General features: G+C 61.8%; 1 protein-coding gene across 8 annotated transcripts in view; it reads left to right on the forward strand.

Annotated features, from left to right (window-relative positions):
• Positions 1–13352, forward strand: part of HDAC7 (histone deacetylase 7) — a 38965-nt gene that overhangs the window by 21020 nt on the left and 4593 nt on the right. For 6 of the 8 annotated variants that reach the window (XM_060307080.2, XM_060307081.2, XM_030835287.3 and 3 more), the window contains 19 exons: positions 165–290; positions 659–750; positions 933–1028; positions 1162–1342; positions 1510–1706; positions 1871–2044; positions 3210–3429; positions 4697–4830; positions 4996–5116; positions 5369–5418; positions 6668–6775; positions 7702–7757; positions 7936–8023; positions 9108–9227; positions 9451–9548; positions 10725–10843; positions 11455–11588; positions 11909–11993; positions 13185–13320. In XM_060307080.2, coding sequence (XP_060163063.1) covers positions 165–290; positions 659–750; positions 933–1028; positions 1162–1342; positions 1510–1706; positions 1871–2044; positions 3210–3429; positions 4697–4830; positions 4996–5116; positions 5369–5418; positions 6668–6775; positions 7702–7757; positions 7936–8023; positions 9108–9227; positions 9451–9548; positions 10725–10843; positions 11455–11588; positions 11909–11993; positions 13185–13320 — 2335 coding nt within the window. The remainder of the gene's footprint in view (positions 1–164; positions 291–658; positions 751–932; positions 1029–1161; positions 1343–1509; positions 1707–1870; positions 2045–3209; positions 3430–4696; positions 4831–4995; positions 5117–5368; positions 5419–6667; positions 6776–7701; positions 7758–7935; positions 8024–9107; positions 9228–9450; positions 9549–10724; positions 10844–11454; positions 11589–11908; positions 11994–13184; positions 13321–13352) is intronic. The other 2 variants (XM_060307082.2, XM_060307087.2) reach the window with 1 other exon arrangement.

The following is a 13352-nucleotide window of genomic DNA, read 5'->3' on the forward strand; positions in this document are numbered from 1 at the left end:
GGGTCAGGGAGGGGGGCCTGGCTGGGCGGGGGACAGTCTGCACCCGGTGGCTTTCTCTCTGGCACTGCCTTCTCTGGCCTCTCTCAGAGAGAACTGGGAGGGAGGGCGTAGGCCAGAGACCGGGGTGGGGGGTTGTGGGCCTAGTAACGCCGGTGTTCCCACAGTCTCTGAGCCCAACCTGAAGCTGCGCTACAAGCCCAAAAAGTCCCTGGAGCGGAGGAAGAACCCGCTGCTGCGGAAGGAGAGCGCCCCGCCCAGCCTCCGGCGGCGGCCGGCAGAGACCCTCGGCGGTGAGGCCCGGCGCGGTGGGCGGGTGGCAGGCCCGGTCCCTTTGGGTCAGGCCCCACCCAGACAAGGGATGCCCGCCTCAGGGCTGCCATGGGTATCTGTCGGGGGGTGTCCTACACACTCGCCAGGGCGCAAGTTGGGGCTGAACCCCCCGCCCCCTTGCTCTGTTGGCTAAGCTGCCGCCTGACCAGAAGAAGGGGCACGCTAAACAAATAAGTGTCCAAACGCACTGGAGACTGGTGGCGGCCTCCCTTCTGCCCGCCCTGCTGGGAAGAAAGCAGGAAGCAGAGCCCGCCCACTGGGGAAGGGGTTTGTTCCTGGCCCCGCCTCCTGGCCCCTGACGGCGTGTCCCCCTCTCCCCAACCCTCAGACTCCTCCCCCAGTAGTAGCAGCACGCCGGCGTCAGGGTGCAGCTCCCCCAATGACAGCGAGCACGGCCCCAACCCGGTCCTGGGCTCCGAGGTAAGGCCTTGCCAGGCTGGGCTGTCGGGGGCAGTTCTGAGGCTCCTCTCAGCAGGCGGCCCGACCAGGCTGGGGCCGCAGGGTCTGGGCAGCCCCCACCGGAGCCTCCTGGGGGTTCTGGGGAAGGCGTGCCCAGGGGTGGAGGTCTGGGACCGGTGACCCCTGCCCTGCTCCCATGGCAGGCGCTCTTGGGCCAGCGGCTGCGGCTGCAGGAGACCTCTCTGGCTCCGTTCGCCTTGCTGCCCACAATCACGCTGGGGCTGCCCGCCCCTGCCAGGGTGAGTGGCTGAGGCGCCCTCCCCCACCCCAAGCGCCCGAGATCTCTCTCTTCCTTCTACACCCCACCTGATGGCCTTCACCGTCTCCCTGCTGGGATCTTCTCCCCTGTGATGCTCCCCACCTCTCCTCCAGGCTGATGGTGACCGCAGGACCCATGCGACTCTGGGCCCTCGGGGACCAGTCCTGGCGAGTCCCCATGCTCCCCTCTTCCTGCCCCATGGCCTGGAGCCCGAGGCTGGAGGCCCCCTGCCCTCTCGCCTGCAGCCCATTCTCCTCCTGGATCCTTCGGTCTCTCACGCCCCCCTGCTGACTGGTGAGTCCCAGCTTCTACAGGAGAGGGGCTGGATCCCTGCACCCTGCTGAAGGCCAAGCGTGGGCAGGGTCCCTTCCTCCTGGCTCGCCCCCTCCCCGCCCCACCCTTGCTTCCTTCTGCTCCTCCCTGTGGTTCCCTCCTTATGCCCCCCACCCCGTTCTTTCCAGTGCCTGGGCTTGGGCCCCTGCCCTTCCACTTTGCCCAGTCCTTACTGACCACCGAGCGGCCCTCCGGGTCAGGCCTCCACCGGCCGCTGAGCCGGACCCGCTCAGAGCCCCTGCCCCCAAGCGCCACTGCCCCCCCACTGCTGGGCCCCCTGCAGCCCCGCCTGGAGCGGCTCAAACCTCATGTCCAGCTGATCAAGGTGAGTGGAACTGGGTAGGGGAGGTGGTGAGGGGTTGCTAAACTGGGACCCTGGGGGCTGAGAGAAGGGAGACTTAGGAGGGGCAGAGATCTGGAGGGTCGGAGGGAGGACGTGTGGCTCCTGGGGGCCCAGCGTGTCTCTCAGCTAGCATCTCCCCTCCCCAGAGGCCAGCCAAGCCGAGTGAGAAGCCCCGACTGCAGCAGATACCCTCGGCTGAGGACCTCGAGACAGATGGCGGGGGCGTGGGGCCGCTGGGGGATGACGGCCTGGAGCACAGGGAGGCCAGCCATGGGCAGCATGAGGCCCGAGGCCCTGTTCCTCTCCAGCAGCACCAGCAGGTATGGTAGTGCCCAGGTGCCCCTCGGTGGAAGGCAGAGTCAGGAAACTCTGGGGCCTGGTAAAGATGGAAGGGAGGGAGATGGGATATCAGCGCAGGGGACAGCTCTGGGACCCACAGTTCCTCTGCCAATTCCACAGCAAGTTACAGACAGACAGACAGACACACGCACACACACACGTGCCGCACCCTCCAGCAGCCTTCCCATCTCAGGGTGAAGCCGTGTCCCTCGTCCAGCAGCAAGACTGGCCTTTCACAGAGCCCCACACATTCCTGCCCTAGGACTTCTCCCCTGTGAGCGCTTGTACTGTTTCCAGGAAGGTGCTAGGGCAGGAGGTATGGCAGAGATGGGCTCAGCCCTTCAACTGTGCAAGTCAAGCCGTGGGGTATTGGTTTGCTGGAGCTGTTGTAACAAGTGCTGCAAACTGGGTGGCTTAAACAACAGGGCTTGTTTTCCCACACTTCTGGAGGCTAGAGGTCTGAAATCAAGGTGTTGGCAGGGTTGTGCCCTCTGAGGGCTGTGAGGGAAGGAGCCGTCCCAGGCCTCTCTCCTTGGCTTGTAGACGGCCGCCTTCTCCCTGGGTCTGCACATCGTCTTTCTTCTTGTCCGCCTCTGTGTCCCAATTTCCCCTTTTCATAAGGACCAGAGTCATGTTGGAGCTGACCCTAATGATCTCATTTTTAACTTGAGTACCTCTGTAAAGACCCTGTCTCCAAATCAGGTCGCATTCTGAGGGACTGGGGGTTAGGATTTCCATCCTAAATGTGAGGTGGGAGGGGACACAACTCAGCCCGTAACACGTGGTAGCAGGCCACACACGTGTAGGCTCACTCAGGTCCCTGTGTCCTTGGGTGGTTGGCAGTCCTTGGAGACAAGGAGATCCTGGTCAGAGCCAGCCTGAGGCCCCTCACCCAGGTTCTCACCTTGGAGTCTCGAGGGCCCAGGGAGCTCTGGTGGAATAGGGTGGTCAGTCTGGGGTGCAGACCTTTCGGGGGGGTTGGTGGGGGCAGGGAGCTCAGCGACTCAAAGACCAGAGCCCAGCTGGGAGGCAGGGCCAGAGGCTTCTGCAGAAAAGGGGCCTGCATGGAGGTTTCCAAGGCTGTGGGCAGAGGTGGATGGAGCAGGGTACTGAGAACCTGGAGACTGAGACCCCTGTGTCCCTCAGGTGTACCTCTGGGAGCAGCAGCGACTGGCTGGGCGGCTCCCCCGGGGAGCCACTGGGGACTCCGTGCTGCCTCCCCTGGCCCAGGGCGGTCACCGGCCTCTGTCCAGGGCTCAGTCTTCCCCAGCCGCGCCTGCCTCCCTGCCAACCCCAGAGCCCACCAGCCAGGCCCGTGTCCTGCCCAGCTCAGAGACCCCTGCCCGGACCCTGCCCTTCACCACAGGTAAGGCCCGGATTGGAGGGCAGGAGGAAGTGGCTGGGTGCACACGGAGCCTCGGGGCAGAGGACCATGCCTGTGTCATGGTTCACTCAGGACATTTCTCGAGGCCACAGAACACTTTCTTAGTCTTATGAGATCCCCCCAGCGTCCCGTGGAGCAACTGGTGGTTCTCATTTTACAACTGAGGAGACCCAGGCTCAGGAAATCGAAGGGGACAGCAAGCTGGCAGTCAGGCCAAGCTAAGAATTCAGGTCTCCTGACGACTAGCCCGGGCCTTCAAAAACGATATTTATTATTGTTGCTCTGCTTGTGAAAATAACTCGAGCATTTTAGAAATTTTGAAGAATACAGAAAAGCCTAAGAATGGAACAAAAATCACCAGCCAGTATCCCGCCACCCAGAGGCAACCCCTTGTAAATGCTGCCGTATTTCAAGCCAGTCTTTGTTTTAGCCACATGTATAAATCTCACATACGGTACATTTTGTGGCTACATTTTGTATCCTGCTTCCTTCACTCTGCACATCATGAACACCTTGTGATATAATTAAACTTTAAAAATGAGATCTTGTAGTATGTCATCACAGTATTTTTGTTTAAAGATTTCCTATGGGTTGAGCAGTTAGGTGGTTACTCACTTTTGCTCGTTTGAATTTCCTTGTAAATTTCTATAAATCTCCCCTTATCCCTGGGATTGTTTCCCGAGGGTCACTGTCAAGGAGTGGCATCCCCGGGTCAAATGCTGTGAGCGTTCTGAAGAGCCTAATGTCCTGAGATGTTCTGAAAGTGACCCTCCCACTGGCAGCGTGCAGGGCCCTCCTCTGGGCGTCCTGCTGGTCAGGCTGAAACAGTCACTTCCCCAAAACTGCATCTGTCCTGTCACGTGGCCCACTGTGGACTCCCAGCTCCCAGCTCGGGGGTGCCTATTTGGGTCCTGACATGCAGTGCGAGCCCCTGGCATCAGGCCTCCCTGTGTTAGGCTCTGAGCTCTTGAGGTCATGGTCATTGTCCCTGGGCCACGTGGTGGGGGGTCAGTGAGTCGGGAAGGCAGCGGCTGGGTGGCGGTTGTGCTGGCCAGGGCTGCCTGATGTGTGGGTGAGGTGCCCAAGGCTGCCTGGGTAAGCAGCTGGGGGTGTGCGTACGGGCTCCGAGGGGCAGGATGGGGCATGTGGGGCTGTACGGGGGTGTGGAGGGTGTGCCCGGCCTGGCTCCATGGTGGGGCTGGGGGTGGGGACTCCCCGGGGCCCTGGCCCTGACCCCTGCTCCCCGCAGGGCTGGTCTATGACTCAGTAATGCTGAAGCACCAGTGCTCCTGTGGAGACAACAGCCGGCACCCGGAGCACGCGGGCCGCATCCAGAGCATCTGGTCCCGGCTGCTGGAGCGGGGGCTCCGGAGCCAGTGCGAGGTCAGGAGGCGGCGTGGGGGCTGTGGGGTCGGAGGGGCTGAGGGTCACAGAAGGGAAGGGGCTGGGAGGCCCTGGAGCCAGAGTGAGATGAGGGGCGGCGGGGTGGTGGGAGTGGCAGGGGAGGGGCCGAGCAGGGGCTCAGGAGCTCTGTGGGTCCTTCCTCAGTCTCTACGGGGCCGGAAGGCCTCCCTGGAGGAGCTGCAGTCAGTGCACTCGGAGCGGCACGTGCTCCTCTACGGCACCAACCCGCTCAGCCGCCTCAAACTGGACAATGGGAAGCTGGCAGGTAGGGGACCGATGGCGCCTGGGGCCCCCAGACCTCCCCTGGCTCACCCAGCCTGAGCATCCCCTGTGCTCTAGTCCTAGCTCCGCCCAGCCTGTCCCTCCAGCATCCGGGACACCCCCATGCCGCCCTTAGTCCCTCTGCTGCCCACCTCCACCCCTCCCTGCCCACCCCGCCTGGCCCTCTTCTCCGCTTCCCCGCTCCCGGCCGGAGGCAGAGCAGATGCGGCTCACACACCTGGACCTCTCCCCACAGGGCTCCTGGCACAGCGGATGTTCGTGATGCTGCCCTGCGGTGGCGTTGGGGTAAGTGTGCCGAGGTCTCGAGCGCGCGTGGCCACGGGCTCTCAGACCTCCTCCCTTCCGTTCTCCCGGGCCCAGCCCCTGCCTGCTTGTTCTTGTGGTTGTGCTGGGCCCCGTGGGCCAGGGGCTCTCCCATAGTGCCCCTGTGCCGGCTGGAAGCTCCCTGTGGCGGGAATGTCTTCCTGAGTGTGGAGTCCCATCCCTCACACTTGCAAGGCATTTGGTGGCTGTTGAGGAGGCCCGAAGAGCAGGGCCGGGCCCGGGGCTGGGGCTCGTCTCCCGTCGTGAGCACGCTGGCCTCCAGGCTGCTTTGCGTCCCTGGAGTGGGCTGCCTGGCCTGGGGCTGCAGGGATGCCTCTGGCGACCCTGGGGCTGCAGGGGTGTCCTTGGCGACCCAGGCCTGTCCCTCCCACGCCCTAGCTTTCCGGGCTCCCTCTCACTCTGCCGGGGGACTTCTGCCTGCTGGCAGTGCTCTCCTCCCCTCAAAAGGTCCCTGCGCAAACCAAACCGGGCGTGTGGAGGCAGGGGACGGAGGCCCGGTCCTGGAGGGAAATGGGAGCTGTTGCTGGGGGGCTGCGTGGGAGCCGGTCAGCGCCCTGTTCACAACTTCCCATTTCTTGCCACTTTCTGATTTTTCCAACTGTTGTTGCTTCTGTTTTCTCCTCCCTCCGCTCCCTCTCTGTCTCTGTCTCTCTCTCTCTCTCCAGCCTCTTGCGACTCTCTCTGCCTTCCTCGCCTCTCTCGGTCCGCCTCGCCCTCCCCATCTCCCCATCACGCCCCCCGGCCCCTCCCTAGCCTTGAGGCCCAGGGACTGGGTTTGGGGGGCCTCCCAGCCTGGGCTAGGGGCCCCGAGTGGAAGACAGTGGTGCAGACGGCCCCTCGAGCTCCGACGGTCCCGAGGGCCTGAGCAGAGTCAGCTGGGGCTTAAAACCCCCTCCAGGCCCAAACCCCAAGTCCCGCCCAGGTAACGCCATGCCCCCTCCTCTGACCGGGGGGCAGGCGCGATGCTGCCGGCAGAGTGCTGGCCAGTTGCGGGCTGGTGATATGGACTGAAGCTGGGAAGGAGAAGTCGTGCCGGGACTGGGGGACACGGGAGGCCTTGCTTTTCTGGGCGGCGGGGCAGTGGGGCGGCAGCGCCGTCTGCCCAGCTCCCTGCCCCTGGGGTCCTGGCCGTGGGGTGGGCACCGCCCCCCGGGCCCTGGCTGCTGTGGGAGGCCTAGGATGATGCGGGCCCTGACTCTGGCCCCCGCAGGTGGATACCGACACCATCTGGAACGAGCTGCACTCCTCCAACGCGGCCCGCTGGGCTGCCGGCAGCGTCACTGACCTCGCCTTCAAAGTGGCTTCCCGAGAGCTAAAGGTAGGAGGTTCGAGTGGAGGGTGGGCAAGCCACGGAGGAAGGAGGCAGAGGATGGGGTAGCGGGGAAGGCCAGACCCGACACCCAGCATCACATTCCTCTTGGATATCACCACAGGGTTTCGAAAGGGAAATTGAGAGCTCTGGGGACCAAGATGAGATCTGAACCCTAGGCTCCTGTTACCTGGTGGGGAAGCAAGCCACTGTGCCCCTGGGCCTGTGGTCTCTAAGAGAGACAGGGTCACGCTCATCCAGGATCGGTTAACACAGACCCGCTGTGGACCGTGGGCAAGTTGCAGGGCCTCTCGGGAGCCCCGTGCGTTGGCAGAGCGCCTGTTGGTGATGCTGAGGTTTTACAGACCGGGTTGGCGCTCATTTCCTCATTTGCTCCGGGCTGGGCACCTTACGGGGGCTTGTGCCGAGCCCCCCCCCTCCCCCCGCCTGCTGTTTAGGAGCTCACAGCCCAAGTCCTGGCTCCACCATCTGCAACCAGGCAACTTTGCACGTGTTGTTAAACCCGCGGAAGCTCCAGGTTTCTGCTGTCTGTAAACCAGATATAATAACAATGTTTATCTTACGAAGATTAGATAACGTTTACCTCAGGGAGCTGTGAGGATGAAATCCAGCATTTACCCAGTGCTTAGCACAGTGCCAGGCACATAGATTTTGCCCAACAAATGACAGCTGTTGTGATTCCAAAGTGGTAACGGCCAGGAGCCACCGGGGTGGGAGGTTCTGTGTTCACGGCCCGGGGGTCAGCACAGGGCCCTTGATACCCAGCCTGGTCATGGTCAGTCACACTGGCAGCTGTTGCCCTGGGGTCCCTTCTCGGGGGAGGAGCCTGGGGATGGGGTGGGCAGGGGCAGGTTCATGGAGGCGTGGGTCAGAGGTCTGGCTCTTCGGTTGACGAGCATTCTTTCTGTTTCCAGAACGGTTTTGCTGTGGTTCGGCCCCCAGGACACCATGCAGACCATTCCACAGCCATGTAAGGCCTGGGGGAGGCCTGGGTGGGCTGAGGTAGGGGGCAGGCCCTCAAGGCCCTCCTGTTGGGATGTTCCCCCTCCTTCCTCTGAGCCTTCTGGGGCTGGGCCGGGCCAGAGGCAGGTGGAGGGGGTGCGGCACGGGGAGGGAATGGGCTGGCACGACCTCTCTTTTCCTTCCAGGGGCTTCTGCTTCTTCAACTCAGTGGCCATCGCCTGCCGGCAGCTGCAACAACAGGGCAAGGCCAGCAAGATCCTCATTGTGGACTGGGTGGGTCCCGGGTCCTGGCCCCGTCAGGTCCGAGAGGCCTGTGGAAAGAGCCCTGAGCCTGGCGTTAGGAGACATGGCTTAACGTCCTGCCTAGTTCCGCATTAGCCTCCCCAAGCCTCGGTTCCCCCACTGTGTAAAACGGGGAAATGCGGTGAGGATAATGCCCCCATCACGGGGCTGTTGGGAGGCCCAGAGGAGATGGTCTAGGGAAAGGCCTCAGCTCCCACAGGGGAGGGGCCATTGGAATGCCGTCTTCTGGCCTCTGTTGGCTTCTTTCTGCAGATCTGATCATTTCTGCCTTTCTCCTGCAGGTAGTGACAGTACCAGTAATAACACATAACATCAACATACCACTAATCGCATCCAGACACTGATGGTTTCACGCCTCATATGTTTAACCCTGACTCTGACCTGGTTTACAGATGAGGAAAGTGAGCACAGAGAGGTTAGGTAACTTGCACACAGCTCTACACCTCGTCAGCCCTGAGACTGTGATTTGAACCGAGGCCTGTTAGCTCTGGAGCACGGCCTCGTGCTCTACTTTGCATTGACATCTGCTTATGGGACATTCCTACACAGAATGGAGGGGAGTGGAGGAACTTTCCACGCTTGCGCCCACGCATGGTCCTGTGAGTTACCACGGCTCTCCCTGGAGGGGTGGCGCTGGGCCTCATGGTCCGGCCCCTCTGCGGCGGAGCATGGTTTCCATCACTTGCATCACTCCATGACCTTGGGCAAGACACAATAGCGAGAGTTCCTGACATGTGTGACCCTGGACTCTTCCCTCTCCTGGCACTGATCCTCCCCTGGCACGCACTCTTTCCTCCCCTTCGGGGTTTCGTGTTATTGCTACCCCCACCTAGCGTGCTATGTACACATCTATACATACAGGGGGAGACTGAGGCTCAGAGAGTGCCCGTGGGTCACGCAACAGTTTCGCTCTAGGAGCCCCCATGTTCTCACCCCCAGTCTAGACTCCTGACCCTCAGAATGGTCACCGACCTTGAAACCTTTCCAGCCTGCCCCAGTCTCCATGTCTCTGCTTTCAGACCTGCCCTAATCCACTGCCCATCTCCCTGCACAGGACGTTCACCATGGCAACGGCACACAGCAGACCTTCTACCAGGACCCCAGCGTGCTCTACATCTCCCTTCATCGCCACGACGATGGCAACTTCTTCCCAGGCAGTGGGGCTGTGGATGAGGTAACCACACCTTCCAGCCCCACTGACTCTCCCTTGTGGCCCTTACTCGGCCCCTGTCACAGCTAGCTGTGTGATCTGGGCAGACTGTTTAGCCGCTCTGAGCCTCAGTTTCTCCATCTGGAAGTGAAGAGGCTGGATGAGCTGGTCTTGCAGCTCTGACATCCTGGGATCGCTCTCTTGGGACTCTGCTCTCCTCACGTCTCTCTTGCCTCCTGTTTTCCAGGTGGGAGCTGGCAGCGGTGAGGGCTTCAACGTCAATGTGGCCTGGGCTGGAGGTCTGGACCCCCCAGTGGGGGATCCTGAGTACCTGGCCGCCTTCAGGTAAGTGCTCTGGGGACCCAGCAAGGCCACCCTCTCGTCCCCTTTTCCAACAGCACCAGGTTGGAGGCGATCAGGTGGCTGGTCAGCCTGTCCTCATCCAGTTACTAGACATTATAAGCCAGCCCCGGAGTGGGCCTATGGACTGAGACAAGCAAAGGGAAAGGCACTGTTACACTGGCCTCTAGGGGCCTCCAGTCCCTGTGGGAAGACAGGAAACACGGAATGAAAGGTCAAAGCGTGCTTTATATTATAAAGTTTATAATGTCACACGTTACCAAGAGCCAGTGTTGACCTGAGTGCGGGGAGATGGGCAGGGTGGAGTGAGCAGCTCTGCACAGGCACTGAGGAACTTAAATTGTGGAGAAAGAGGGAGAGCAAGCAGGTGATGTCCGTATTGGGGGAGTTGCTTAAGAAAGGCCATTCTAGAAGAGGGACTTTGCTCAGGGTCCCTTATATCTTTCACTCTGAGGGTTCCTATACTCCATTTGGAGAAAGAGAACCCTGGAAGTAGGTCTCCATATACTTTTCTAGAGTGTTCTCGATGAGAGCTAATTCTGTGGGAGCCCTGGGCTGGGGTTCCTGGCATCTGTGTGCCCAGAGCCCGGGGCCTTGAAGGACACCAAAATAGACCCCCGAGTTGGGTGAGGGTTGGAGGGAGGTAGCTGTGAGGGGCCAGCGGGGGCAGAGGACGAGAATGGATCTGGTGGCCCAGGACCTCAGAGGGAGTCCGTCGCCCTGGTCAGCTCTCAGGTGACGAGTGGTGAGGTGTGGCCAACTCAGTCCTAAGTGGGTGGCAGCTAAGTGCTGCGTGTTTCCAGTGTTTCCCTGAGGCTTAGTGACCCGCCCCTTCCCGAGGCCCTGCCCACCGCACCCCCCGAAACACACACAGACACACCCACACGCCCACTCCTCTTTCATTCCCTCGGGTGCCTTCCTGCCTCTCGCCAGTGAAGCGCCCTGGGTGGCTGAGTCCTTAGGCTGTACCAGGGACATGGGTGGCCAGCCAAGGTCAAGGAAGTCAGAGGCATCTGCTCATCCTGCTGGGAGAGTGGGTGTCTAGGAGTCCTGAGAGCAGGGTGCCCCCAGTAGAGTTGGTGGGAGAGGGCTGGCGGGGCCATTGGCCTCTGCCCCTGGCAGCCCTGCACAGCATGGTGAGCCCCCCTTCTGCCCACACAGGATAGTCGTGATGCCCATCGCCCGGGAGTTCTCTCCGGACCTGGTCCTGGTGTCAGCTGGGTTTGATGCTGCCGAGGGTCACCCACCCCCACTGGGCGGCTACCATGTTTCCGCCAAATGTAAGGAGGGCCCAACCCAGGGGGCAGGTGTAGGGAGTGAAGGCTAGGCCGGGAGGGGCGGCACAGCCCAAGGCTAGGGGGAGGTGGCAGTGGCTGGCCCAGGGCCCCAGCACAGAACAGGTCAGTTCCCTGTGGGAGACCTAAGTCACACCCAGGGGGCTTAAGTCCCGTAGACCTGGAAGCTCAGTCACAGGACTCCTCCCACCCCAGCTGTGTCCTTCCCAGGCTGGGCTGGCAGCTTCTCCTGGGGGCAGTGGGGAGGAGCAGTGTTCTCAGAACAGAGGGAGCCCACTCAGCCCCCTGGGCCATGGGGCCTGGAGGACAGAGAGGAATATGGTGTGTCTTAGCGAAAAAGACATGGGCTGGGGTCCATGCCCTGGGTTCCGGTCCTAGCCCTGCCACTTACTAGCTGCCCTTAACCTCTCTGAGCCTTCAGTGAGGCATACTAATAGGATTTACAGGGGATTCCATGTGAAAGCACTTGGGAAGGTAGAGATTTCTGCATGAGTCACTCTTTCTAAGGGAGGAGTCAAGCAGGGAGTTACCAGAGGTAGAGAGGGCCCCCCTCTCCTCCACCGCTGCCCCCCAACCCTCCTCGCGCAACCGTCTAGGTTTTGGGTACATGACGCAGCAGCTGATGAGCCTGGCGGGAGGTGCGGTGGTGCTGGCCTTGGAGGGTGGCCACGATCTCACAGCCATCTGTGACGCCTCTGAGGCCTGTGTGGCTGCTCTTCTAGGCAACAAGGTGAGGGCCCTGCCCCTGATCCGTGCGTCGGTGGGGCAGGGCGTCCGGCTCTCCCAGGAGTGCCCCAGGGAGCAGGTAGACAGGGCGCCTCCCTGAGGGCATGCAGATGGGCGGGGTGGGGGTGGCCAGGCCTGGGATGAGGGGAGCGGCGTGGATGCCTCTTCCCCAGGTCAGGCGTAGGGCCAGCGTCCCCTGCCCTAGGTAGAGCCGGGGGAGCACGTGCCTATTTGCGCTTGGAAAGCGGGGGCCCGGGGGTGGGAGAGAGCTGGGCCTGGGGCTCCCTGAGAGATGGGTGACTGATGTACTCTTTGCTTCTGTAGGTGGATCCCCTCTCAGAAGAAGGCTGGAAACAGAAACCCAACCTCAATGCCATCCGCTCTCTGGAAGCTGTGATCCGGGTGCACAGTGAGTATGGACAGAGGACACCGCTGACCCCAGACTCGGGAGAAACCTGGGGCTCTGCTGCCCCCAGTGACCAGGGCCCCAGGTCTTCCAGCACCAGCCAGGCCAGGGGTGCTGCTGCTCTGGAGTAGGCTTCCTATAAAGTACCCCACGATAATGGGAAGCAGCCCCCCCCCCCCACCATGAGTGGATACCCTCGGAGCCCTCCAGATGGACCCAGTGGGGACCAGGCAGGACCGGCCTCCCATCCCCAGCTGCTGCCCTAGGCCAGGGCCCTGCCCACAGCAACACTCGGGCCTTGTTCGTGGAAGTGCTGGTTCCCACCCTAACCCTCAAACCTGGCCGCAGGGTCTTCGGAGCTCTGGGTGTTTTCGGGGCTGAGTCTTAGATTAACCCCACATTTGGAAAGCACTTTAAATTTTCAGCTTCAGCTCAGCATCTGTGGAGCCCTTTATGTAAAGACCCGTGATCTATGCCAGGGATACAAAAATGAACAAACTAGATTTCCCACGTCCGGGCTCAGTAGGGCTGTTGTACATGACAGTGCAGCTGCAGGTACTCGGTGTGGAGCCCTCCCACTGGGCCAGGCTCCGGGCCGGGCGTGTTCCGTGGACATTATTTCTCGCCACAGCAGGCAGGACGGTCGTGTCCATGGTCTAGATGGGGCGGTGGGAGTCCAGGGTGGTAAGTGGCGTGCTAACAGCCAGACAGAGTGGCTGCGGTGTTGGTCACCTCTCCCGGCACTGTGTCCTCTGGCCTCCCGTGCCTGTGCTGCGCTGAGCGTTGCCAGGGGCTACATGTGAGGGGGACCCTGGGCTCCGTGAGGTCACCATGACACAGACACCATCTAGGGGAAGGGAGGCCCTAATGGGGCACTTAGGAACCCCACACCCATGGGAATGGGTTAGCGGTGGCCTTTCAGCCAGAGGCGTGCGGCACTGGCTTGGACCTCTGCGAGGGCCCCTCACTGCCACGCTGAATCCGCACTGCTCACCCTGTCAGGGCTTCGGGGGCCGAGTCAGGGAGGGTGTTGCACTGAGGGTGGAGGCAGGTGAGAGCTGACCCCACACCGAGGACGCGTCCGCTACTCCTGGGCCTGAGATGTGCAGCCTCAGGACCAGTCTAGGATGCGTGGTGGGCAGGTGCTCGAGGGCCTCGTGCCCCCAGCCCTTTCTGACTCGGCTTCTTACCCAGGTGAATACTGGGGCTGCATGCAGCGCCTGGCCTCCTGTCCAGACTCCTGGGTGCCCAGGGTGCCAGGGGCCGATGCAGAAGTGGAGGCAGTAACTGCACTGGCATCCCTCTCCGTGGGCATCCTGACTGAAGAGCGGTAATGCCAGACCCCTGGCTCACAGCCCCTCC

This window comes from Globicephala melas, chromosome 10 (assembly GCF_963455315.2).
Source record: "Globicephala melas chromosome 10, mGloMel1.2, whole genome shotgun sequence".
Lineage (NCBI taxonomy): Eukaryota > Metazoa > Chordata > Mammalia > Artiodactyla > Delphinidae > Globicephala > Globicephala melas.